We start from the raw sequence: 25,130 nt of genomic DNA, 5'->3' as shown, positions 1-25,130 counted from the left end.
GTGTGCCCAGGGAAGGCTCCATCTTAAGGTGGGTTTCCACGACCACTGAGGAGGTGAGAGGGCACACGGCGAATCATGCACTGACCTGTATGTAAACTTCTGTCTGTGACTGACGCATATTGTGTTGGCTGCATTCTTGGGTCAGAGCAAGCCATGCCTCACTTCAGTGGAGATGGGAAAGTGTCCGAAAAGAGGATTGATGTGAGGTTCAAACACCCCAGTTTTGGGGACTTCCCTGGCGGTCCAGTGGTTAGGACTCCGCACTTTCACTGCCAAGGGTCCAGGTTCAATCCCTGGTCAGGGAACTAAAATCCCACAAGCTGCACAGCACGGCCCTCCCAAAAAAAAACCCCAAGAAACAAATACCCGGTTTTCTACCTGGCTGTGTGTCCTAGGGCAAGTGCCTCAACCTCTCGGAGCCTCAGGTTCCCTACATGGAGGAAATAGGCCAGTTGCCTGTGACATCAGACTTGCAGAGTGGGCAGTGTGCAGGTCTGGAGTCGGGCAGATTTGGGTTCAACCCAAGCTCCTGTCTCTGTCCACTCAGGGACCTTGAGTAAGTCACTGTTCTCTGGGCCTCAGTTTCTTCATCTGGAAAAGGGGAATGATCCTGGGGCCACCCTAATGTGCTTGCAACTGGATCCACAAAACGTGGCTTAAGATGTTTCCCGGCACTCAGGAGGCCCCCCTGTAAGTGATAGCTCATTTGGGGGCCGGCTACAGGTCATATATACTAGGACCACTTCAGGCTCTGACATGGAGACTTATTCTCAGCTTCCGTCCCCTCTTTGCAGATGGGGAGTGGAGATTCTGCTGGCTGAGACCCATGTTGGGTTGGGATAATCTCCCTGCACCCGTGTGTATGGACAGAGTCAGCTCGGGGCCCATGCCCAGGCTTCTCCTGGCCAGGTAGTGGATGCCACGTTGCTGTGGCCATAGAAGTGGATGGTGGCCATGGTGACCAGGGCAGTGGTGATTTTAGCTGTAATGGCTATGGTGACGGTGGCTGCATCAGTCAAGGTTCTACCAGAGCCAGTAGGAGATAGACAGAGCTAGAAAGAGAGTTAAAGATGCAGTACAGATATAGATGTATAGATATCCATATGCATTTATTACAGGACATTGGCTGACTAAAGAGGAGGCTGGCTAAGCCAGTCTGAAGTCCATCAGGCAGGTGGTCAGGACGGAAGATCACAAGCAGGCTGGAATCCCAGGGGCACGAGCCGTTTGGGGTCCCTGAGTTCTGGGAAGGCCTCAAGGTCTTACCTGATTAGGTCAGGCCCACCCAGGGTAAATTCCCTTTTGATCAAACTTAAAGTAACTAAGGAGGGGCTTTGTGTGATTTTTCTGTGAAAGAAAAATCTTTTCACAGCAGCACCTTGGTCAGTGTTTGATTGAACAACTGAGGACTGTGGTTCAGCCTCCAAGTTGACCTACAAACTGACCATTAAAGTCCACCCCTTACCAGCTTGCCTCCTATATACAGCTCCCTAAACCATACTTAGTCTCCAGATAAAGACACTAACAGTCAACCCCCCACCTACCAGGACATAACTGACCCCCACACGAAAAAAAACATACTAACCCTTTCCCCAAAGGATGCGAAGTCCTTGTGTGTTGATGTTCACACTTCTCCTTTGATGCCCCGAACTTCAATACTGAGATACAGCGTTAACTGTTACGAACACATCCTACGTTAGATGATACAGGGGTGAGAAAGTGAATAAAAGCATTTGATTAATACGTACACACACATATTCATATCAAAAAGAGGAAGCAATACTCGTAACAATATTAGTCCTCGTGTCTGTGACTAGTCACATGATTGTAGCTGGTATTTATAACTACCTTCTCCCACCACCCATCCCATAGTCCATTTGCCCACCACAAGCATCTTAACTGGTCATGGTTCTTTGCCCGGTGGGTGACCCAAGCTTCGTTCTTTTTTTTTTTTTTTTTCTTGGCCGCACCATGTGGCTTATGGGATTTTAGTTCCCCGACCAGGGATCAAACCTGGGGCCCCAGCAGTGAGAGTGCCAACTCCTAACCACCGGACCGCCAGGGAATTCCCCCAACCTTCGTTCTTGAAGGCTCTGGATCACTAGCAGTCTTGCTGGGCTTGGGTTGGTATCGTTTTCCATTGACTGTATCACAGGGATTGGATGTCCTGAGAGAGGCCATAAGGAATCGCCCGTCTTGCAGACCTACTCTCTTATTCCCACACATGGGAGCAACCTGATTTCCCCGTGATGGTCAGGATCAGTCCCCACGGCCAGCGCAGCAACCCTCTTCTCCGCAGGATCAATCACTGTGTCTCGGGGTGGAACCATTCCTCCCTTTGGAGCGAAGCCCTCTGGACCAGCGGAGCCTCAAGTCATGGGGGTGGGAAGCAAACATTTTGCTGGTGGATCTCTAAGGGTCATAGTGAGTGGTCCCACTCCCACTTCCGCGCGTGGTTCCTGGATATGTGAACGCGAACTGTAGGAGAATCAGCCCTGTCTATTGGATGCTGGTTTAGAGCATAGGTAGCCTCCCAGAGGACACTGCCTCAGCCCCACCAGGTCTGGCCACCCAGCTGGTCCCGGAGCTGAGTCTGCAAAAGGCCATTTCACTGTTCTCTCCAGCCAGCTGCTTCAGTGGCCGTGATGGTGAGAGTCACGGCGGCAGCAGCCTCTTGGTAACGGACAGTGGCTGTGGTGATGGCTGCAGTGGCCGTGGTCTTGGTGGCTGTATGTCTAGCAGCCATGACTGGGGTGACTGGGGCAGCCGCGGCCATGAAGGTGGAGAGCGGCCACAGTGACAGTGACCATGGCTACAGTGGCTGTAAGGTGATGATACCAGCTGTGATGCAGCGGCTTTGGCCACCATGGCTATGGGGATGGATGGTGGCCAGGGTGACGGCAGCCGTGATGCTGGTGGATACAGTGGCAGTGGCCACAGTGATGGTGGACCGTGGGTATGGTGATGGTGGTCATGATGGTGGGTACGATGGTGACAGTGGCCATGGTGTTTGGTGACTTTTGATAATGGCCATGATGGTGGTGGCGTGGGCAGCTGTGGCCATAGTGATGGAGAGTAGCCACGGTCATGATGGCTTTGGTGGCTTGGATATGGTGAGAGTGGCCATGGTGATGGTGGCTAAGGTGGCAGTGCTTCCGGTGGCAGTGACAGATGAATGGTGGGATGCCATGTCTGTGGTTCGGGTGGCAGCCGGTGTGGCTGTGGCTACGGTGGTCATGATGGGGGTGCCATGGTGGGCTGTGGCCACGGTGGTGGACTGCAGCCCTGATGTGGCGGTCGTGGCCGTGAATGGGCTTGTCCACGTCTCACCTGGTGTCTGGGTTTACTGGCAGAGGAGCCGGTGCCTGATGACCGCTACCACGCCATCTACTTTGCAATGCTCCTGGCTGGTGTGGGCTTCCTGCTGCCGTACAACAGCTTCATCACCGACGTAGACTACCTGCACCACAAGTACCCAGGTGGGTCCCCCGCCGCCGCGTCCTGCCATCGTGTGCCGCCCTGCACACTTGGCTCAGGCCTGCCACCCTCCTGCACCACAAGTACCCAGGTGGGTCCCCTGCCGCCGCGTCCTGCCATCGCGTGCCGCCCCGCACACTTGGCTCAGGCCTGCCACCCTCCTGCACCACAAGTACCCAGGTGGGTCCCCCGCCGCCGCGTCCTGCCATCGCGTGCCGCCCCGCACACTTGGCTCAGGCCTGCCACCCTCCTGCACCACAAGTACCCAGGTGGGTCCCCCGCAGCCGCGTCCTGCCATCGCGTGCCGCCCCGCACACTTGGCTCAGGCCTGCCACCCTCCAGAAACCCCTGGGGCAGGACCCCACTCGGGGAGCCCATTTTATGCAAACCCTAGCTTGGCTGTGAATTGCTGTGTGACCCCGAGGGCAGCCACTCACCCTCTCTGGGCTGTCAGCCCCTTTGGGGCGAGGGAGGAAGCAGTGCCCGGGGCGGGGCAGGTGCAGAGGGTGGGGCTCCCCTGAACCCCTGTTACCCTCCCCCCCCCAGGGACCTCGATCGTGTTTGACATGAGCCTCACCTACATCCTGGTGGCGCTGGTGGCTGTGCTCCTGAACAACGCGCTGGTGGAGAGACTGAGCCTGCACACGAGGATCACCGCGGGTACGCTGCCCGCTGCCCGCCCGGCTCCCAGCCCTCACACCTGTCCGTCACATGCCCCTCCATTCCCTGTGTGCGCCGCACTCTCCTTGTCTGTAAGATGGGCGCACCTCCTAGGAACGTCATGGGGTTCAACTATGAAAACAGTGTCAGGCCCATGCGCGTGTAACACACACTGGCATGATGCCTGCGCCTGGCGAGGCTGCTGTGCGCCCCACATGTGCCCCGGGGCCCTTGCTCTTCCCTGCTCTTCCTTTCCCCTTTGTCTCCATGGTAACATTCAGCTTCAAAACCCAGCTCAAGAGGCGCCTCCTCCAGGAAGCCTTCTGGGTGCCCCTCCGAGAACTCTAAGATGTCCCCGCCCTCCCAGTATTAAGGGGAAAAAGGCAGAGAGGGCACCTCAGACCTGGCTCTATGTTGGGGGGATGAGGGGCTCCCCCAGCCCACCACCGATTGCCGCCTCTCTGACCTCTCCCCACACAGGCTACCTCTTAGCCTTGGGCCCCCTCCTCTTCATCAGCATCTGCGACGTGTGGCTGCAGCTCTTCTCTCGTGACCAGGCTTATGCCATCAACCTGGCTGCGGTGGGCACCGTGGCCTTCGGCTGCACAGGTAGGGCCAGGGCCCGGGGTGGGCTGAGCCCCTGGGTGCCCACTGCGGGCCGTCCCACTGGCCCTGTTCGTGTGCTGGGGGCATGTTAATGCAGGGTGAGCCAGACTCAGTGCCGGTACGTGTCCACGTGCACATGGCGTGTCTACTTCCACACGTGCACACACACTGCACACCCAGAGGGCTGCGTGCGCTGGTCACACACAGTGTCAGAGCACACACTCCACACACATGCCCACATGCCATGTGGACATCGAGGCAGTTCCCTGGTTTTCTCAGGTATAAACTGGGCTTCATAACCTCTCCTGCCCATGTCACCGTGTCACTGTGTTTCTCTTGGATGGTAGCTTTCAAAAAATTTCTTTTTAACTTTTTATTTTGAAACTATTTCAAACCTATGGAAAGTTAAGAATAATATAATGAGTTCCCATATACCTTTCACGTAGATTCACCAATTATTAACATTTTGCCACATGTGCTTTCTTTCCTTCACTGGCTTTCTCTGTTCCCCCTCCCTGCCGCCACCTTCTTTTTTTTTTTAATAAGAATCTTTTTTAAAAAATATGTATTTATTTATTTGGCTGCACTGGGTCTTAGTAGCGGCATGCAGGATCTTCGTTGCTGAGTGCGGGATCTTTAGTTGCGGCATGCGGGATCTAGTTCCCTGAACAGGGATCGAAGCCAGGCCCCCTGCACTGGGAGCGCGGAGTCTTAACCACTGCGCCACCAGGGAAGTCCCCCTCCTCCCCCTTCTAAAGTATATGTATATATATGAAATTTCCCCTAAATATATATAAATAGAAAATGTATGTTTTGTCCTTAAACCGTTTGGGAATTACTTGCAGACATCATCATGCTTCTTTGCCTAAATGGTAACAGTTCAGGGTGTTTAACAGCTAAACCTAAGGCATCTCTTCTAGAACCACATTTACAGTTGCCAAAATCGGGACATTTAACATTGATACAATACTATTATCGGATCTACAATCCATAATCATTTCACTGTTTGTCGCGGTAATGTCCTGTACAGCGTTTGGTTTTTCTGACCCAGGACCCAGCCCAGGATCACACGTTGCATCACTAGTCACGTCTTTAGTCTCCTTTAATCCGAATGGTCCTCAGCCTTTCCCTGTCTTTTGTGGCAATGATGTTTGCAAAGGTCCAGGCCAATTGTTCTGTTGATCGTGGCTTCCAGGAAGAGATACATTTCACATTATGACCCAGCACACATGTGTGCATGTGTATGTGTGTGTGTGTTTATAAATGGAATCAAGGCTTTGTGAAATAATATTCTCAATCCAGGCTTTGTACTCGGGTCTGCTCTGTTCTATTTCGTTAAAAAAAAAAAAAAATGCTGGTAACCACCCGGAGACCCTAGCTTGTCAGCCCTGCTCCAGGGTTTACTTCTAGGTGTGGAGTCACTAGGCCGTAGGGCTTGAGCCAGTACGTTTTCATTTTCCCCAGATACTGCTGCACTTCTGTCTTGTTGGTCAGGATGAGACATTATGCTGTGGTAACAAACGAGCCCAGAGATCTCAGTGGCTTCTCAGAACCAGCCTTATTTCTGGCTCTTGCTGCACGTCCAGCGTGTCGGTGGGGTTATTTCCACACTCACTCAGACTGAGTGACGGTGGCTCCCCGTCTGTAACACGTGGCCTCTTCTGTGGCCGCCCCTGGGGAAAGACAGACCGGAAGACCATGTGGGCTTTTCCTCCCTGGTCCAGGAGTGACGCGTGTCATTTCTGCTTGGGTGTCAATGACCAGAGGAGGTCGGGGAGCCTGGCCAGCCCCGGGGCGGGGACGTGGAAGGCAGGACTGTGCTATGCAGGGGGCCGTGCTGTTTCCACCACACCCCGCGAGGGGACTGGACAAGGTCCCTCTGCCCCCAGTGGTGTTAATGTCTTTTCCCAGCAACCCTTGCCAACAGTGTTCTCAAACTTCTGAATTCTGCTCCAAGCAAACAGGTGATAAGTGGTGTCTCACGGTCACTTCTCTCTCTCTCTCTCAAGTGCAGCAATCCAGCTTCTACGGGTACACGGGGATGCTGCCCAAGAGGTACACGCAGGGGGTGATGACGGGGGAGAGTGAGTATCTGCAGACCCCCGGAGCGGGGCGCCGGGCTGCCTGGGCTCTGGGACCCTCTTCCTGGGACCGAGGCGGGGCTCAGGAGCCCTGGGTATGCGGGGCTGGGGATCGCCTGGCTGGTGGGGGGCCGGACTCCCAGACAGGAGGGATGGGGCTGTGATAGGCGTGGTCTCTTCGGGTGCAGAGCCCTTTGTGATGTGAGGAGGACGTGCCACACTCTGAGCATGGGTCTCGAGCGTCTCGCAGCGTGTGTGCAAGGCGTACGTTTCGTGTGTGCACGTGTGTGCAGGGGCAGCTCATCTACACCCGTGATCACGCCAAGTGCCGGCCCTCGGCATCAAGCTCTCCTCAGAGCCCCACCCCCACTTGGCAACTCAGACTCCCTTTCCCAAGCCCAACACGTCATCCCACCGGCCCCTGCTCAGTGAAGGGCACCCCCTTGCTCAAACCTGAGACCTACCCGACACCCAGTGCTCCAAGACCCTGCAGGTCGTGTGGACCTGCCCTCCGGGGTGATCCCTGCGCCCCAGCCCCGGTCCGAGCAGCCGACTCCCCCTCCTGTCTTGCTGCCCTCCAGCAAAGGGGCCGCCCCACCCTCAGCCCAGCCGCAAGCACTTCGGAGCACCTCGTCCGGATGTCCTCAGTCTTCCTTCCGGGCCTGGATGGGCCAGGCTCAGTCGTGCCGTGGGGCAGGACTCATGTGGATTCTGGGCCCCATTTCTCCCCTTTGGGGTACTCTGTACCCTCTACACACGGTGAGGCCGACCAGGTGCCCCCAGGGCTCCAAGCCTCGCGTCTGTGGAGTTTGGTTCCAGGAAGGTACCCCGCTTGCCGTGACCCCCACCACCTTCCCCTGTGACCTTAGGACCCCACCCACCTGGTTCCAAGCCCACCACTTCCTTTCAGCTCCGCAAACACAAACACGTAGAGCTCACGCCTGCCCCCTGCCAGTGGATGCTCGCCCCTTCGTCTCTGCCTGTCCCCCCAAATCCTGCACAATTGTTGTCCTTCTGCGACCTGTTTGGGGCCTCTCCCCAACGAGCCCCAGAAGGAAGGGCCCGCGTGCGTCGTCCCCACTGTGTCCTCAGGGCGGACGGTGCCGGCCACACAGCAGGCACGCGATCAGTGCACCTGGGCGTGTGTGTGTGTGTGTGTGTGTGTGTGTGTGTGTGTGTGAGGCGGCGCAGGGGCCAGAGAGCGGCGGTCTGCGCGGGCGCATCCTGTGGGCAGCCACGCCGTGTCCGTGTCCCAGGGCTGCTGGGGGGCGGGGCGGGGTCGAGTGGGCGGGGTCTCCCGCGTCACGGCCCCTCCCCCACAGGCACGGCGGGCGTGATGGTCTCCCTGAGCCGCATCCTCACGAAGCTGCTGCTGCCCGACGAGCGGGCCGGCACGCTCATCTTCTTCCTGGTCTCCGCGGGCCTGGAGCTGCTCTGCTTCCTGCTGCACCTGCTGGTGCGGGGCAGCCGCTTCGTGCTCTACCACACGGCGCGGCCCCGCCCCGGCCGCAGGGCCGGCTACCGCGTGCACCACGACGTGGCCGCCGAGGACGTGCACTTTGTAAGTCGCGAGGTCGGCGGAGGGAGCCGGGAGGCCCGGCACGGCCCCCGCCCCGTCCCAGCCGAGCTCCTCCAGCCGCGCCCCGCTGTCGCTGTCGTCTCAGGCTCCAGCTCCTCCTGTGGCCGGAGGCTCCTACCCACGGGCCCTCTTTCGTTCTGTGGACCAAGGTTTCATCCCTTGGTGGCACCACACACCTGAGGCCTGAGGCCCCCTGGCTGTGACAGCCCACACCTGAGGCCTTAACCTCCCCACCCACCCGGTGTGATGGCCCACACCTGTGGCCTCCCCGCAGGCCCGCCCGGAGCCATCCTGGGGAGCTGGGGCGCCCTCTGGTGGCGGCAGGACCACATAGCGCAGGTGTGGAGGCTGAGACGCCGGGGAGCGGGGCCACGAGGAGGGCAGGGGGAGCCAGAATGTTCTCGAAGACGTTCCAGCGAGTCACCCTCGCTGGGCCCTCGGCTGGGGACACTGCGCGGAGCCAGAGACCGGGCAAAGGGAGGCCGGCTGTGACAAGGCCCACGTCAGAAACCGGGGCCCCCTTAATGCTCACGGAGGGTCCGCGAGTGGCTCTGGGCTGAGACCTGAGCCGTGCGGAGGGGCGTGAAGACCCACACGAAAGGCTTGGGGTGGGGCAGAGAGGAGCGCACGCGCAGAGGCTCCGCGGCGTGGGAGGAGCTTGGCGTGTTTGCGGGACAGCGAGGAAGCGGCCGGCAGGAGCCTGCGGGGGCTTCTCACCCAAACGCGTCCCACCCGGTCCCCCTTCCAGGAGCACCAGGGCCCAGGCCTGGCCAACGGCGGGTCCCCGAAGGACAGCCCAGCCCACGAGGTGACCGGCGGCGGCGGAGCCTACACGCGCTTTGATGTGCCTCGGCCGAGAATCAGGCGCAGCTGGCCCTCCTTCCGAGGTGGGGCGGGCTGGGCCCCGGCGTCCCGTGTCTCGGCTGCGCGCGGAGGGCAGGGGGTGTTCCGGTGGGCTGGGGCCCCTTAGGGGTGCCGCCCCCTGACCCCACCGGCCGCCCACAGCCCTGCTGCTGCACCGCTACGTGGTGGCCCGCGTCATCTGGGCGGACATGCTCTCCATCGCCGTGACCTACTTCATCACGCTGTGCCTGTTTCCGGGTCTCGAGTCCGAGATCCGCCACTGCATCCTGGGCGAGTGGCTGCCCATTCTCATCATGGCCGTGTTCAACCTCTCTGACTTCGTGGGCAAGGTGGGCGCCCCCGCCAACCCTCCCGGCGCTGGGGGAGGACGCCGTGGGTGGGGGCAGCCGACGCCAGGGTCACTGCGGGAGCCGCGGGGAGGGTCCCCGGGGAGGCGCAGGCCCCAAGCTGAGGATGCACGTGGCTCCTGGTGGGGAGGGCGGGAGCTGAGCCATGGTCCAGACCGCAGCTGAGAGGAGTGGGAGGCGGCGCTTGCCCCACACTCACTAGTTGAGCACAGGTGTGGGCACACGAAGGAGGGCACCCAGAAATGGCCGGCCTGTCGTTGGTCTTCTGTAGAAGAACGCAAGGCTCAGAGAGGGAAAGCCATCTGCTTGTGGTCACACAGCTGGGAGGTCTGAGAAACTCGAGTCTGTGCTTCCCGAGGGAGCAAAGCTTAGTTAATGGGTTCAGTTGCTGCCACTTCGTACGTGTTGATGCAGGTGGGCCTGACTCTCTGGGCCTCTGTATCCTCGTTTCTCAAATAACGTCAAGAGCCCCACCCAGCGAGGGTGCCGTGCGGGCTGAACAGGGGCACGTGTGCCGTATTTCGCTGGGTGCCGGGCAAACAGCAAGGACTGTGTGTTGCCATATGAGGGGTTTGATGGGGTTTCGTGGACAAAGGTGGGAAAGGACAGGGACACAGCCTGAGCCGGGAGTGTCCAGGGATAGAGGTGTGTCTGGAGGCTGCCGGGAAGATGCGAGGGGAGTGGGCTTGGGGAGAGGGCTCGGGGAGTGGCAGGGGCCCACACGTCTGTCTCCCCACAGATCCTGGCGGCGCTGCCCGTGGAATGGCGGGGCACGCACCTGCTGGCCTGCTCCTGCCTCCGTGTGGTCTTTATCCCCCTCTTCATCCTGTGCGTCTACCCCAGCAGCACGCCCGCCCTCCGCCACCCGGCCTGGCCCTGCATCCTCTCCCTACTCATGGGCATCAGCAACGGCTACTTCGGCAGCGTGCCCATGATCCTGGCGGCGGGCAAAGTGAGCCCCAAGCAGCGGGAGCTAGCAGGTAAGGCCCTGCTCGGCCCGCGCCCGGCTTGTCTGCAGGACTGTCCACTGCCAGGCAGGGAAACCCAGGCCCGTAGAAGTCAAGACCACACAGCGAGAAGCTATCTTTGGGTCCCAGGGTCAAGTCAGCCTCGGAGCTCGTAGCTTGGGGACGTTCGCCAACCACTTACCCCCTCATTCATCTCACAGCTACTTGGTGAGCCCCTACTGTGCGCCTGGTACTGTTCTACGTTCTGGGGACACAGTGGTGACAAAACAGTGATCCCTATGTTTGTGGGGTTGACAGTCCAGAGGTGACAAAGAGACAACAAAAAGATGTAATGTGTTGGATGGTGATGAGCGTGGTTGAGGAATGTAAAACAGAGTAATGGGACGAGGGAGTCGCGGTAGGGGGTTCACAATGGAAGCAGAGCAGTCTGGGAAGGCTTCACTGAGGAGGTGACTTGAGCAGAGACCTGGCGGAAGTAGTGAGGAGCCACGTGACAATGCAAGGGAAGAGTGTTCGGAGTGGCAGGGATAGCATGTGCAAAGGCCCTGGGGCAGGGGGCAGCAGTGGAGTAGTAAACAGGTGGGAGGGACCTGGAAGAAAGTGCTGGATTCTGGATCCGTTTTGACTGCAGGGCCCACGGGGCCAGCTGATGGACTGGGAGACGGAGTGTGAGAAAAGGACGGGGGGTGGGGAGAGGGGGGAGGTCAAGAAGGACTCCCAAGGGGGGCCTGCTGCTCACGGCAAGAAAGTTGGATTGCCGTCAAGTGAGATGGGGAGGGGGCCGTGTGGGAAGGGGCACTGGAGGGGGGTTCTGGACACAGTAGGTTCAGGAAGCCCAGTAGACATCCTGAGTGGTCCATGACGAGGAAGCAGTTGGAGGTAGGACGCTGGAGAGAAAGAGAAGCAGGCGAGGCCTGGAGCGCCCGGCACTTTCAGTCAGGGTGGAACAGTCCTGGGGCGGCCACCTCCCAGACGGGAGCTGGCCGTGGTCACTGCTTCACACCTGAGAAGCTAGGGCTTCGGCTCCAGCCCTCGCTGCGGCCCCCCTCCCCCCAGGGCCCCTCCCGCCAGCTGAGGTCCGGTCCTGTCCGCAGGGAACACCATGACCGTGTCCTACATGACGGGGCTGACGCTGGGCTCGGCCGTGGCCTACTGCACCTACAGCCTCACGCGGGACGCCCACGGCAGCTGCCCCGACCGCTCCGCCGCCAACGCCTCCTTCCCCGCTGGCCTCTGAGCCAGGCCTGGGCCCCCAGCCCTGCCCAGGGAGGGCTGCCGGGGCCCTTCCCCACCCCTGCCTGCAGTGCCTGCGGGGCCCCGGCCTCCTCCCCGTGCCAATACCGCCACCCTCTCTGGGCCCACCTGCCCTCACTCCGGCCCCAAGGTTCTGCCAAGTTCTCGGAGGCCTGGACGTGTGGCTGCCACAGGGTCCCGCCAGCACTGTGCTCCGCGTTCCGTCTCACGCCGCCCTTTGCCACCTGCGTGTGTCCCGTGGTCCCAGCGCCAGCCAGGACAGTGACAGACCACCAGCTGGTGTCCCCTTCTGGTGACCCTCACCTGGCTCTGCTTTGAGGGCCCCATGGCCCCAACCACACTGTCCTCAGCACCTCCTTCACTGGGGACCCCTCGCCCCCAGGCCTCCCCTGTCCCCGTTCTTAAACGCTGGGTCTCCCCAGCAAAATGCGTTTGCCGTGAAGGAGCTGTAGCTCTACGTCTGAATGGTTTCAGACCACGGTCTGCGCTGGCCTTTCTGCAGCCCCAGCTTTGGTGCTGGCCTGGGCGCACCCACCCCACGCCAGCACCCCCCGTGCACCCTGGTACCCACCTGATGCCACAGGCCTGGGGGTCTGTGCCTGCCTGGGGACCCCGGATGACTTCTCCGGATCCTCCCCCTGTGATACAGGAGGGGGACAGTTTGGGGGCCGCAGAGCAGGGCCCACACCCTGGCTAAAGTCAACCTGTGACCTAGGCCTTGAGCCCTGTCCGGGGAGTCCCTGGCAAGTAGGAAGGGGTGGGGTCCCCCCAGAGGTCCAGGCTAGCTCGGTGCCCCGAGCTGGGGGCGTTCCCAGAGCATCCTGCCAAAGACGGGCTTCTCCACGGGGAGGACAGGTTCCCACGGCACCGCTGTGACCACCCTGCCCCTCTGCGTCCGGTGTCCACCCGTCTGTCCACTAACTGTACCGCACTGGCCATTAAAGATGAAGGCAGAGCGACTGCCCCACCGCCGCCTCCAAGTTGCGTCTGTGCTGCCATCTCAGCCCCTGGGGCGGGAGGAGGGGTCCTGGCGGGACACGGCCCACGGCTGGGAACCCAGTCTTCCCTCCAGGCACCTGGTAGGCCCAGGACAGATTTGTGTGGAGGGGCGGACGGTCGGGGTGGGGAGAGGAAGCATTTGGGGTTTGAAGGGCACCTTGGTGCCCCTTTGGCCCTCACAACAGTCAGAGACAGTGGCTGCATCGCGCCCACTTGAAGGGGGAGAAAAGGAGGGGAGACAGCTTGCCCCCTGCCCTGAGGGATCAGAGCCAGGACCGGAGGCTGAGCGTTCTGGGGTCCCGGCCCGGCTGTGTTGCTGATGTGTGTGGTTTGGACAAATTCCTCCACTATCCTGTGTTTCAGTTTCCCCAAGACGGGTTGCTCCGCTCTTCGACGTGGGTTCCTTGGAGGAGGGCTGGGGAGGGGGGGCCGGCTGCCTGAGGGCGGCCTGTGCTCCAGGCAGGCCCGCGACCTTGGGGACCCACCCACCCACCTCCAGACAGGCACCGCCCCCGGCAGCCACGTGGGTCAAGACCACGCGGGGCGCCGCCACAGGGGCCGCTTGGGGGCGCCAACGCGCCGCTCCTTCCGAGACTCCGGGTATGGGGGGGGCGGGGCACGCACTACCTCGTGACTCAGTTTCTCTGAAACGGGAGGACCGTCCGAACCCTTCCCCAGGCACACTCTGAGCTGACTGCCTTCGTCACGGCCTCACCGTTCCCTCCGCACACCGCCCTCAAATAGCAAAGCCGGATGGCCATCCGTGTCCCAGCCACGCCCAGTGCGCTGGGTCGCTGGGCAGGTGCCTGTGGGGTCCGGCCCGAGCTGCCCTGGGTAGGGGGCGGGTGGCAACGCCAGGACCTGGGCCCAGCCTCCTCAGTCCCGGCAGGGCCGCCACCCCTCCACTGCACACTGGCTCAGGGCCACTCAGACCGGCAGCACTGCTGTCGTTTCTTCCAGCGTGGGTGACGCTGGGAGGGCTCCGCTCCATGCGTTTTTGTGCTGTTACTGCCTTGCTCTTCTTAGCAGCAATCCCAGTTGTAGCCTCCTCCACTCTCCTCCTTTTTTTTTGAAGTGTGATTGATGTACAGTATTATATGAGTTACAGGTGTATAGTATAGTGATTCACAGTTTTTAAGGATTGAACTTCATTTGTAGTTATTATAAAATATTGGCTATATTCCCCATGTTGTACAATATATCCTTGTAGCTAATTTTACACCTAATAGCTTGTACCTCTTACTCCCCTACCCCTATCTTTCCCTTCCTCCTTTTCCTCTCCCCACTGGTCACCAGTAGTTTGTTCTATCTGTGAATCTGGTTTTTTTACGTTATATTCACTAGTTTGTTGTATTTTTTAGATTCCACATATAGGTGATATCACAGTATTTGTCTTTCTCTGTCTGACTTATTTTACTTAGCATAATGCCCTCCAAGTCCATCCATGTTGTTGCATATGGCAACATTTCGTTCTTTTTTATGGCTGAGTAATATTCCATTGTATATATGTTCCACACCTTCTTTATCCATTCATCTGTTGTTGGACACTTAGGTTGCTTCCACATCTTGGCAGTTGTAAATAATGCTGCAGTGAACGGTGGGTTGCATGTATCTTTTTGAATTAGTGTTTTGGGTTTTTTTTTGTATATATACCCAGGAGTGGAATTGCTGGGTCATATGGTAGTTCAATTTTTAGTTTTTTTTGAGAAACCTCCATACTGTTTTCCACAGCGGCTGCACCAGTTTACATTCCAACAGTGTACAAGGGTTCCCTTTTCTCTACATCCTCGCCAGTATTTATTAATGTTTTTTTTGATGATAGCCATTCTGACAGGTATGAGGTGATATCTCATTGTGGTTTCGATGTGCATTTCCCTGATGATTGGTGATGTTGAGCGTCTTTTCATGTGCCTGTTGGCTATCTGTATGACCCCTTTGGAAAAATGTCTATTCAGGTCTTCTGCCCGTTTTTTAATCAGGGGTTTTTTTTTTATGTTGAGTTGTATGAACTATATATTGATATTCTGGATTCTAACCCCTCATTGGTCATATCGTTAGCAAATATTTTCTCCCATCCAGTAGGATGTCTTTTCGTTTTGTTGATGATTTCCTTTGTTGCGCAAAAAGCTTTTAAGTTTAATTAGGTCCCATTTGTTTGTTTTTGCTTTTATTTTCTTTGCTTTAGGAAACAGATCCAAAAAAATACTGCTACGATTTATGTCAAAGAGTGTTCTGCCTATGTCTTCTTCTAGGATTTTTATGGTTTCCGGTCTTAACATTTAGGTCTTTAATCCATTTGAGTTTATTTTTGTATATGGTGTTAGAGAGTGTTCCAATTTCATTCTTTTACATGTAGCTGTCCAGTCTTCCTAGCACCACTTGTTGAAGAGACTGTCTTCTCCACTGTATAGTCTTGTCTACTTTGTTATAGATTAATTGGCCATAAGTGCACAAGTTTATTTGTGGGCTCTCTATTCTGTTCTATTGATCTATTTGTATGTTTTTGTGTCAGTACCTTAGTGTTTTGATTATTGTAGCTTTGTAGTATAGTCTGAAGTCAGGGAGCATGATTCCTTCAGCTCTGTTCTTCTTTTTTGAGACTGTTTTGTCTATTTTGTGTTTCCATACAAATTTTTAAATTATTTGTTCTATTTCTGTGAAAAATGCCATTGGTATTTTGATTGGGATTGCACTGAATCTGTAGATTACCTTGGATAGTATGGGCATTTTAACAATATCAATTCTTCCAGTCCAAGAAGACAGTGTATATTTCCATCTGTTTGTGTTGTCTTCAATTTCTTTCATTAATGTCTTACAGTTTTCAGAGTACAGGTTTTTTCCCCTAGGTATTTTATTATTTTTGATGTGATGGTAAATAGGATTGTTCCTTGATTTCTCTTTCTGATAGTTCATTGTTAGTGATTAGAGATGCAGCCAATTTTTGTATATTAATTTTGTATCCTCCAATTTTACCAAATTCACTGATGAGGTCTAGTAGTTTTCTGGTGGTATCTTTAAGATTTTCTATATATAGTATCATGTTATTTGCAAACAGTGATAGTTTTACTTCTTCCTTTCCAGTTTGGATTCCTTTATCTTTTTCTTGCCTAATTGCTGTGGCTAGGACTTTCAATACTATGTTGAATAAAAGTGGTGAGAGTGGGCATTCTTGTCCCTAATCTTAGAGGGAATGCTTTCAGTTTTTCACCATTGAGAATGATTTTAGCTGTGGGTTTGTCATATATGGCCTTTATTATGTTGAGGTATGTTCCTTCTATGCCCACTTTATGGAGTTTTTTTATCATAGTGGATGTGGAATTGTGTCAAAAGCTTTTTCTGCATTTATTGAGATGATCATATGGTTTTTATTCTTCAATTTGTAATTTGGTGTATCACATTGATTGATTTGCAGATATTGAAAAAAGTCCTTACATTCCTGGGATGTCCCACTTGATCATGGTGTATGATCCTTTTAATGTACTGTTGGATTTGGTTTGCTAATATTTTTGAGGATTTTTGAGTCTGTGTCAAAAGTGATATTGGCCTGTAATTTTGTTTTTTGAGATATCTTTGTCTGGTTTTGGTATCAGGGTGATGCTTGCCTCATAGAATGTACTTGGAAGTGTTCCTTCCTCTGCAATTTTTTGGAATAGTTGGAGGAGAATGGGTGTTAACTCTTTTCTAAATGTTTGATAGTATTCACCAGTGAAGCCATCTGGTTCTGGACTTTTGTTTGTTGGGAGTTTCTAAATTACTGATTCAGTTTCATTACTGGTCATTGGTCTGTTCATATTTTCTATTTCTTCCTAGTTCAGTCTTGGGGGATTGTATATTTCTAAGAATTTGTCCATTTCTTCTAGGTTGTCCATTTTATTGGCATATAGTTGCTTGTAGTAGTCTCTTAAGATCTTTTGTATTTCTGTGGTGTCAGTTGTACTTCTTTTTCATTTCTGATTTTATTGATTTGGGCCTGCTTCCCCTTTTTTTTTTTTTTTTCTTGGTAAGTCTGGCTAAAGGTTTATCAAATTTGTTTATCTTTTCTAAGAACCAACTTTTAGTTTCAGCTTTTATATCTTTTTCTTTTTCTTTTCTTTATTTTTTTTTTTGTCTCTATTTCATTTATTTCTGTTCTGATCTTTATGACGTCTTTCCTTCTACTAACTTTGGGTTTTGTTTGTTCTTCTTTTTGTAGTTCCTTCAGGTGTAAGGTTAGATTGTTTGAGATTTTTCTTGTTTCCTGAGGTAAGCTTGTATCACTATAAACTTCCCTCTTAGAACTGCCTTTGCTGTGTCCCATAGATTTTGGATCATCATTTTTTTCGTTTCGACTTGTCTCTAAGTATTTCTTTATTCCCTCTTTGATTTCTTCAGTGATCCATTGGTTGTTCAGTAACATATTGTTTAGCCTCCACGTTTGTGTTTTTTGCAGTTTTTTCTTTATAGTTGATTTCTAGTTTCATAGCATTGTGGTCGGAAAAGATGCTTCATATAATTTTAATTTTCTTAAGTTTACTGAAGCTTGTTTTGTGGCCCAGCATGTGATCTATCCTGGAGAATGTTCTATGTGCACTTGAATTTGTATTCTGCTGCTTTCAGATGGCATGTTCTATGTATATCAATTAAGTCCATCTGGTCTAATGTGTCATTTAAGGCCATTGTTTCCTTACTGATTTTCTATCAATGGATGATCTGCCCATTGATGTAAGTGGGGTGTATTTTCTATCAACGGATGATCTGTCCATTGATGTAAGTGGGGTGTTAAAGTCCCTTACTATTATTATGTTACTGTCAATTTCTTTCTTTATGTCTGTTAATGTTTTCCTTATGTATTTTATGTACTCCTGTGTTGTTTGCATATATTTTTACAACTGTTATATTTTCTTCTTGGATTGATCCCTTGATCCTTCTTTGTAGTGTGCTTCTTTGTCTCTTGTAACAACAGTCTTTATTTAAACTCTATTTTGGGGAATTCCCTGGCAGTCCAGTGGTTAGGACTCCACGCTTTCACTGCAGGAGGCCTGGGTTTGATCCCTGGTCAGGGAAGGAGCTAAGATCCCACAAGCTGCACGGTGTGGCCAAAAAAAAAAACAATCCTGAAGTCTATTTTGTCTGAAAAGTATTGCTACTCCAGCTTAGTTTTGATTCCTATTTGCATGGAATATCTTTTTCCATCCCCTCACTTTCAGTCTGTTATGTGTCTCTAAATCTGAAGTGAGTCTCTCATAGGCAACATATATGCAGGTCTTTTTTTTTAATCAATTCAGCCACTCTCTGTCTTTTGATTGGAACATTCAGTCCATTTATTTACATTTAAGGTAATTATTGATATGTATGTTTTTATTGCCATTTTGCTAATTGTTTGGGGGTTGTGTTTGTAGGTCTTTTTTTCCTTTCTTCTTTTGTTCCCTTGTGATTTGATGACTGTCTTTAGTGTTGATTGTATTCCTTTTTCTTTTTGTATGTGTATCTATTATAGATTTTTATGTGTTTTTTTGTTTTAATATTTTTACTGAAATATAGTTGATTTGCAGTGTTGTGTTAATTTCTGCTGTACAGCAAAGTGACTCGGTTTTACACATATATACATTTTTAAAATATTCTTTTCCATTATAGTTTATCATAGGATATTGAATATAGTTCTCTGTGCTATACAGTAAGACCTTGTTGTTTATCCATTCTCTATATATAAAAGCTTAGATCTGCTAACCCCAGCCTCCCACTCCATCCCTCCCCTAACCCCCGCGCCCTTGGCAACCACCAGTCTGTTCTCTGTGTCTGTGATTCTGTTTCATAGATAGGTTCATTTGTGTCATATTTTAGATTTCATATATAAGTGATATCATTATGGTATTTGTCTTTGTCTGACTTCACTTAGTATGCTAATCTCTAGTTACATCCATGTTGCTGCAAATGGCATTATTTCATTCTTTTTCATAGCTGAGTAGTATTCCGTTGTATACGTATACCACATCTTCTTTATCCATTTATCTGTTGATGGACATTTAGGTTGTTTCCATGTCTTGGCTATTGTGAATAGTGCTGCTACGAACATAGGGGTGTACGTATCTTTTTGTTTTTTTTGTTTTTTTGTTTATTTATTTATTTATTTATTTATGGCTGTGTTGGGGTTTCGTTGCTGCACGCGGGCTTTCTCTAGTTGCGGCGAGCGGGGGCTACTCTTCGTTGCGGTGCACGGGCTTCTCATTGCAGTGGCTTCTCTCATTGTGGAGCACGGGCTCTAGGCGCGTGGGCTTCAGTAGTTGCGGCACGCGGGCTCAGTAGTTGTGGCTCACGGGCTCTAGAGCACAGGCTCCGTAGTTGTGGCACACAAGCTTAGTTGCTCCGCGGCATGTGGGATCTTCCCGGACCAGGGGTTGAACCTGTGTTCCCTGCATTGGCAGGCGGATTCTCAACCACTGCGCCACCGGGGAAGCCCTGTACGTATCTTTTTGAATCATAGTTTTGTCTGGATATATGCCCAGGAGTGGAATTGCTGGATCATATGGTAATTCTATTTTTAGTTTTCTGAGAAACCTCCATACTGTTTTCCACAATGGCTGCACCAACTTACATTCCCACCAACAGTGTTAGGAGGATTCCCTTTTCTCCACATCCTCTCCAGCGTTTGTTACTTGTAGACTTTAATGATGACCATTCTGACTGGTTTGAGGTGGTACCTCATTGTAGTTTTGATTTGCATTTCTCTAATAATTAGCAATATAGAGCACCTTTTCATGTGCCTATTGGCCATCTGAATGTCTTCTTTGGAGAAATGTCTATTTAGGTCTTCTGCCCATTTTTCGATTGGATTGTTTTTTTGTTGTTGAGTTGTATGAGCTGTGTGTATATTTTGGAAATTAAGCCCTTGTTGGTTACATAGTTTGCAAATATTTACTCCCGTTCTGTAGGTTGTCTTTTTTTTTTTTTTTTAAATGGTTTCCTTGGCTGTGCAAAAGCTTGTAAGTTTGATAAGGTCCCATTTGTTTATTTTTGGTTTTATTTCTATTGCCTTGGGAGATTGACTTAAGGAAACATTGGTACAATTTATGTCAGAGAATGTTTTGCTTATGATCTCTTCTAGGAGTTTTATGGTGTCATGTCTTATATTTAAGTCTTTAAGCCATTTTGAGTTTATTTTTGTGTATGGTGAGTTTATTTTTGTGTATGGTGGCAGTCTTTTCAGCACTTGCTGAAGAGACTATCTTTTTCCATTGTATATTCTTGCCTCCTTTGTCAAAGATTAATTGACCATAAATGTGTGGGTTTATTTCTGGGCTCTCTATTCTGTTGCATTGATGCATATGTCTGTTTTTGTGCCAATACCACACTGTTTTGATTACTGTAGCTTTGTAGTATTTTCTGAAGTCTGAGAGGGTTATGCCTCTGAGATTTTTGGTTTGTGGTTACCATGAGGTTTTTATGTAGCAGTCTATATATATACGTAATTGTTTTAAGTTGCCAACCTCTTAACTTTAAATGCATTTTAAATACCCTACATTTGTACCCTCCTCCCCTCACGATTACTGATTTTTTTTTATAAAGTTATTTTTATTATCTTTTGGCTGCGTTGGATCTTCATTGCTGCGCACAGGCTTTCTCTAGTTGCAGTGAGCAGGGGCTACTCTTAATTGCGGTGCACAGGCTTCTTGTTGCGGTGGCTTCTCTTGTTGCGGAGCATGGGCTCTAGGCGCACGGGCTTCAGTAGCTGTGGCACGCGGGCTCAGTAGTTGTGGCACGCGGGCTCTAGTGCGCTGGCTCAGTAGTTGTGGCGCATGGGCTTCGTTCGCGGCATGTGGGATCTTCCTGGACCAGGGCTCGAACCCATGTCCCATGCATTGGCAGGCAGATTCTTAACCACTGCACCACCAGGAAAATCCCCGATTACTGTTATTTATTTATTTATTTATTTATTTTTATTTTATTTTATTTTTTTTTCCGATTACTGTTTTTGGTATCATATTTTACATCTAATTATTTTGTGTATCCCTTAACTACTTATTGTGGGTATAGGTGGCCTTACTACTTCTGTCTTTTAACCTTCCTACTAGTTTGGTGCGTGAATGATTTCCTACCTTCACTGTATGTTTGCCTTTACTGATGAGTTTTTTCCTTTCATAATTTTCACGTTTCTAGTTGTGGCCTTTTCTTGTTCATTTAGAGGTTTCTTTAACATTTGTTATAAAGCTTGTTTGGTGGTGCTGGACTCTTTTAGCTTTTGCTTGTCTGTAAAGCTTTGTTTCTCCATCCAGTCTGAACAAGAGCCTTGCTAGGTAGAGTCTTCTTGGCTGTAGGTTTTTCTCGTTCACTGTAAATATATTGTGCCACTCCCTTCTGGCCTGTAGGGGTTCGGCTGAAAAGTCAGCTGATAGCCTTATGGGAGTTCCCTTGTATGTTGTTTTTCCCTTGCTGCTTTTAATAATCTATCTTTAATTTTTGCTGTTTTAATTACAGTGTGTCTTGGTGTGTTCCTCTTTGGGTTAATCCTGTGTTGGACTCTCTGTGCTTTCTGGACTTGGATGACTGTTTCCTTTTCCAGGTTAGGGAAGTTTTCAGCTATTGTGTATTCGGATATGTTCTCAACCCCTTTCTCTCCCTTCTCCTTCTGGGACCCCTGTAATGCGAATGTTAACATGCTTGATGTTGTCCCAGAGGTCTCTTAAAACTGACCTCATTTCTTTTCATTGTTTTTTCTCTCAGCATCAGTGGTTTCCACTACTCTTGTCTTCCAGCTCGTTGATCTGTTCCTCTGTATCATTTAGTCTACTGTTGATTCCTTCTAGTATATTTTTCATTTCAGTTATTCTTCATCTCTGGTGGTTCTTTATATTTTCTGTTAAAAACTTCGAATTTCTCGCACTGTGCATCCATTCTTCTCCTGAGTGTTTTGATCGTTACAGTCACTACCCTGAACTCCTTCTCGGGTAGATTGCGTATCTCCACTTCACGTAGTTCTCCTTCTGGGCTTTTATCTTGTTCCTTCACCTGGAACATGTGCCTCTGTCGCCTCATTTTGCCTAAGCTGCTGTTTGTATTTTTATGTATCTGGTAGGTTGCTTATGTTTCCCGACCTTGGGGAAGTGGCCTTTGGTAGGAGATGTCCCAGACATCCCAGCAGTGCACTCCCCTCGTCACCCAAGCTATATGCTCTAGGGTTTCCCCTGTGAAGGCTGCGTGGGTCTTTCTGTTGCGGCGGGCTATGTGGGCAGGCTCGCTTGGCCCTCGCCCGGTTGGTTGCCAGGCTCTGCCTCGCGTGGAGGCTGCTGGCTGCTGCTTGGCAGGGCCAGGTCACAAGGTGGCCGACTGCAGAGCCCCAGGGGGCCCCAGGGCTAGTGCTGGCTCGCTGGTGGTGGAGTCAGAGTCCAGGAGACTCCAGGGCGGTTGCTTGCCCACTGGTGGGTCCTGGGGTTAGTGCCAGACTACTGGCAGGCAGAGCCGGGTCCTTAAGCCTGGTTGCAGGACCCAGAGGTCCCAGAGCTGGTGTAAGATCACTGGGCTGGAGGCAGTCAGGTTGTTCCTAACACAGTTGGGTGCGGGGTGTCCTGAAGCGTGTGCTGGCCTGCTAGCGGCCAGGGCCGGGGCCCAGCTCGTCCTGGGGCAAGGTCTGGCGTGCCGTGGGCAGGCTGAGGGATTGTGGTTCTCTTGCATCTGGCGTGTGCCCCGTGGTGGGGGTGGCAGGGCCCGAGTCTGGTGCCTGCTCACTGGGGGGTGGAGCTGAGTCCTGGGCCGTCTGGTGGGCAGGGTTGTGTCTCTGTGCGGCTGTGGCCTCAGGTGGTCTCCAGGTGGCCTGTCTGCTGCTGGGTGGGGCTGTGTCCCAAGCCAGTTGTTCGGCCCGAGGGGTCCCAGCACCGGTGCCTACAGGCTGCTGGGTGGGGCCCGGTCTTGGCGCCGAGGAGCTAGAGGGAGGATCCCACAACTGCACCTGCCAGCACCAGCATACACACGCCGGGGGCCCAGGAATGGCTGCTGCCAGCGTCTGTGTCCCCAGGGCGAGCCGTAGCTGCTTACCGCCTCTCCAGGAGACTTTCGAAGGCCAGCAGGTAGGTCTGGCCCGAGATCCCAGGGAATTACAGCTTTTGCCCCGGGTCCCGGAGCGTGGGAGACTTTGTGTGCGCCCTTTAAGAGGGAAGTCTTTCTTTCCCCTAGTCCTGTGGAACTCCTGAAATTAAGCCCCACTGGCCTTCAAAGCCAAATGCTCTGGGGGCACATTTTCCAGGGTAGGACCCCTGAGCAGGGGAGCCTGATGTGGGGCTCAGAACTCTCCCTCCTGTGGGAGAACCTCTGCCATGTTAGTTTTTCTCCAGTGTGTGGGTCACCCACCTGGGGATGTGGGCCCGACTATACGGCAAGTCCACCCCTCTTAACTGTCTCGTTGTGGTTCCTTCTTCATGTCTTTAGTTGTAGAAGATCTTTTTGGTAGGTTCGGTCTCTTTCATTGACGACTGCTCTGTAGAGTTGTGATTTTGGGGAGCTCGTGAGAGGAGGTGAGCTCAGGGTCTTTCTACTCTGCCACCTTGGCCGATCTCCAGCTCCAGTCTGGCCGAGAGAACTTTCTGCACTGATGGACACAGGCCAGCCGAATACAGTAGCCCACTAACCTTGTCTGACTGTTGACCACCAAAGACAGCGTCAGTGCAGCCAAGAAACTTTCCATTTCTTTTCATTCAAATTGGCTCGTATTTAAACAGCCACACGTGGCTCCTCCCTCCAGGATCTGCATCCCGACACCAAGCCCACCACAGCCCCTGAAATGAACCACTCCAGACAACGGTACTTTTCCAATTATAGCTTTTTTTGTTTTCTTTTTTTTATGAAAAAGATCACACAGATTTCGCCAACAAACAAAATTCCAAAAGAAACTTAAAAAAAAGGAAAACAATAATTCCCCCAAAACACAAAACCGAAGTCTGGCTTTTCCTTCCCTTAAGATTGTCTGGACGAGGCCTCCGGTCCCCCGGAAGGCGCGGGGGCTGGTAAGTGCTTTCGTGGGCTGAGCAGGGCTGCGAGCTCGGCCGGCTCCCTCTCCCCTCCCTCAGCCTCTGCTCTCCCTAAGTCCTTCTCCATCCTGGGGGCGAGTACAGTACACCTGGGCCGGGGGGGGCGCGTGGGGTGAGGTTGGGACAGGGGGCCCGTGAAGCTGGGTGCTACACACGCTCATCTAACAGGAAATAAAAAATAATATTCTGCACGTCAGAATGTGTTCGCTTTTTTTTTTTATAATTTCATAGCTATTTTTTTCACAGTTTTAAAAAGTTTATATTTATATATATTTATATATATTTATCTTTATATATATAATTAAAAAGTTGACTCCATTTGAAGGCGTATGATACAGGGGAGAGTCTCTTGGTACAATAAAACTGTACAGGTTAAGAACTGCCGCCTCCCTCCGGGTGTGGCCGGGACGAGGATTTCAGCACCATGGGGTTGTCTGTAGTGTGAGGGTCTGGACCAGCGGGGTGGGCCCTCCCCGGGGCCTCGGGGCACGCGGCCCCCCTCCCCCTGGCGCCTGGCCGGTGCTCCTGGGCACCCCCCCCCCTCGCACCTGGCTCTGTTCCCCAAGTCCAGGCTGTCCTGAGAGGGTGGGGGCCCGGCCCCAGGCAGGCACCCCAGAACAGGCCCGGCCTGGTCGCTGAGGCTGGGGGGCGTGGGCGCGCCCCCGTCCCACGGTGGGAGGCTCAGGGCGGGCTCTGTGCCGAGGGGGCCAGGCACTGGGAGGACCCACCAGCAGCGGGAATCCCCAAGCGAGCATCAGGTGGGTTGCTCGGAAACCCCCTCCCACCGAATCCCCAGTTGGCACCGGCCTGAGGGCACCAGGACCTGGCCGAGCGCTTACAAGGTGCTGGGGGCTAGGACCCCTGAGGGGCCGGCAGAGCCGTACCCTGATCACGAGGAGCCCTCTCGTGGGGGCACCGAGGGGTCAGGAAGGGGGTCTGGACGTGTGCACATGTGCGCACACACGTGCATGCATACGGGCACACACATGTACACACGCGCCAGGCTGTCCATGGGCACACTTGCATGCACACAACCCACGCACGAGGCCGCCGAGCCGTGGCAGTGATGGTGAGGGCCCCGCCGGGCCAGGCGCTCAGCAGAGCACAGGCACGCCGTCGGTAGAGAAGATCATGCCGGTGGTGGGCTCGTAGGTGCCCGCCAGGTAGTACAGGCCCTCGCTGTCCTGGTACTTCTTGGTCTTGAGCATCTGCTCGTACTGCTCCAGGCCCACCACCAGGCACTTGTGCGACACCGTCTGCACGTCGTTCTCGTCCACGTGGGAGGACTGGTACAGGGCGCG

General features: G+C 52.8%; 2 protein-coding genes across 7 annotated transcripts in view; one reads left to right on the top strand and one right to left on the bottom strand.

Moving 5' to 3' along the window:
* Positions 1–23,714, top strand: part of SLC29A4 (solute carrier family 29 member 4) — a 27,299-nt gene extending 3,585 nt beyond the window's left edge. For both annotated transcript variants that reach the window (XM_082362966.1, XM_082362967.1), the window contains exons 4-12: positions 3,354–3,479; positions 4,024–4,137; positions 4,618–4,746; positions 6,753–6,827; positions 8,147–8,385; positions 9,152–9,290; positions 9,409–9,596; positions 10,354–10,594; positions 11,677–23,714. In XM_082362966.1, coding sequence (XP_082219092.1) covers positions 3,354–3,479; positions 4,024–4,137; positions 4,618–4,746; positions 6,753–6,827; positions 8,147–8,385; positions 9,152–9,290; positions 9,409–9,596; positions 10,354–10,594; positions 11,677–11,819 — 1,394 coding nt within the window. In that variant the 3' untranslated portion in view covers positions 11,820–23,714. The remainder of the gene's footprint in view (positions 1–3,353; positions 3,480–4,023; positions 4,138–4,617; positions 4,747–6,752; positions 6,828–8,146; positions 8,386–9,151; positions 9,291–9,408; positions 9,597–10,353; positions 10,595–11,676) is intronic.
* TNRC18 (trinucleotide repeat containing 18) overlaps positions 23,604–25,130 on the bottom strand; it is an 87,870-nt gene continuing 86,343 nt past the window's right edge. For all 5 annotated transcript variants that reach the window (XM_082362961.1, XM_082362960.1, XM_082362964.1 and 2 more), the window contains one exon: positions 23,604–25,130. In XM_082362961.1, coding sequence (XP_082219087.1) covers positions 24,924–25,130 — 207 coding nt within the window. In that variant the 3' untranslated portion in view covers positions 23,604–24,923.

The sequence above is a fragment of the Balaenoptera borealis genome (assembly GCF_965194805.1).
Source record: "Balaenoptera borealis genome assembly, chromosome: 16".
In the NCBI taxonomy this organism is placed as follows: Eukaryota; Metazoa; Chordata; class Mammalia; order Artiodactyla; family Balaenopteridae; genus Balaenoptera; species Balaenoptera borealis.
Note: the sequence above shows the minus strand (reverse complement) of the source record. Positions and strands in the feature narration are given on the sequence as shown.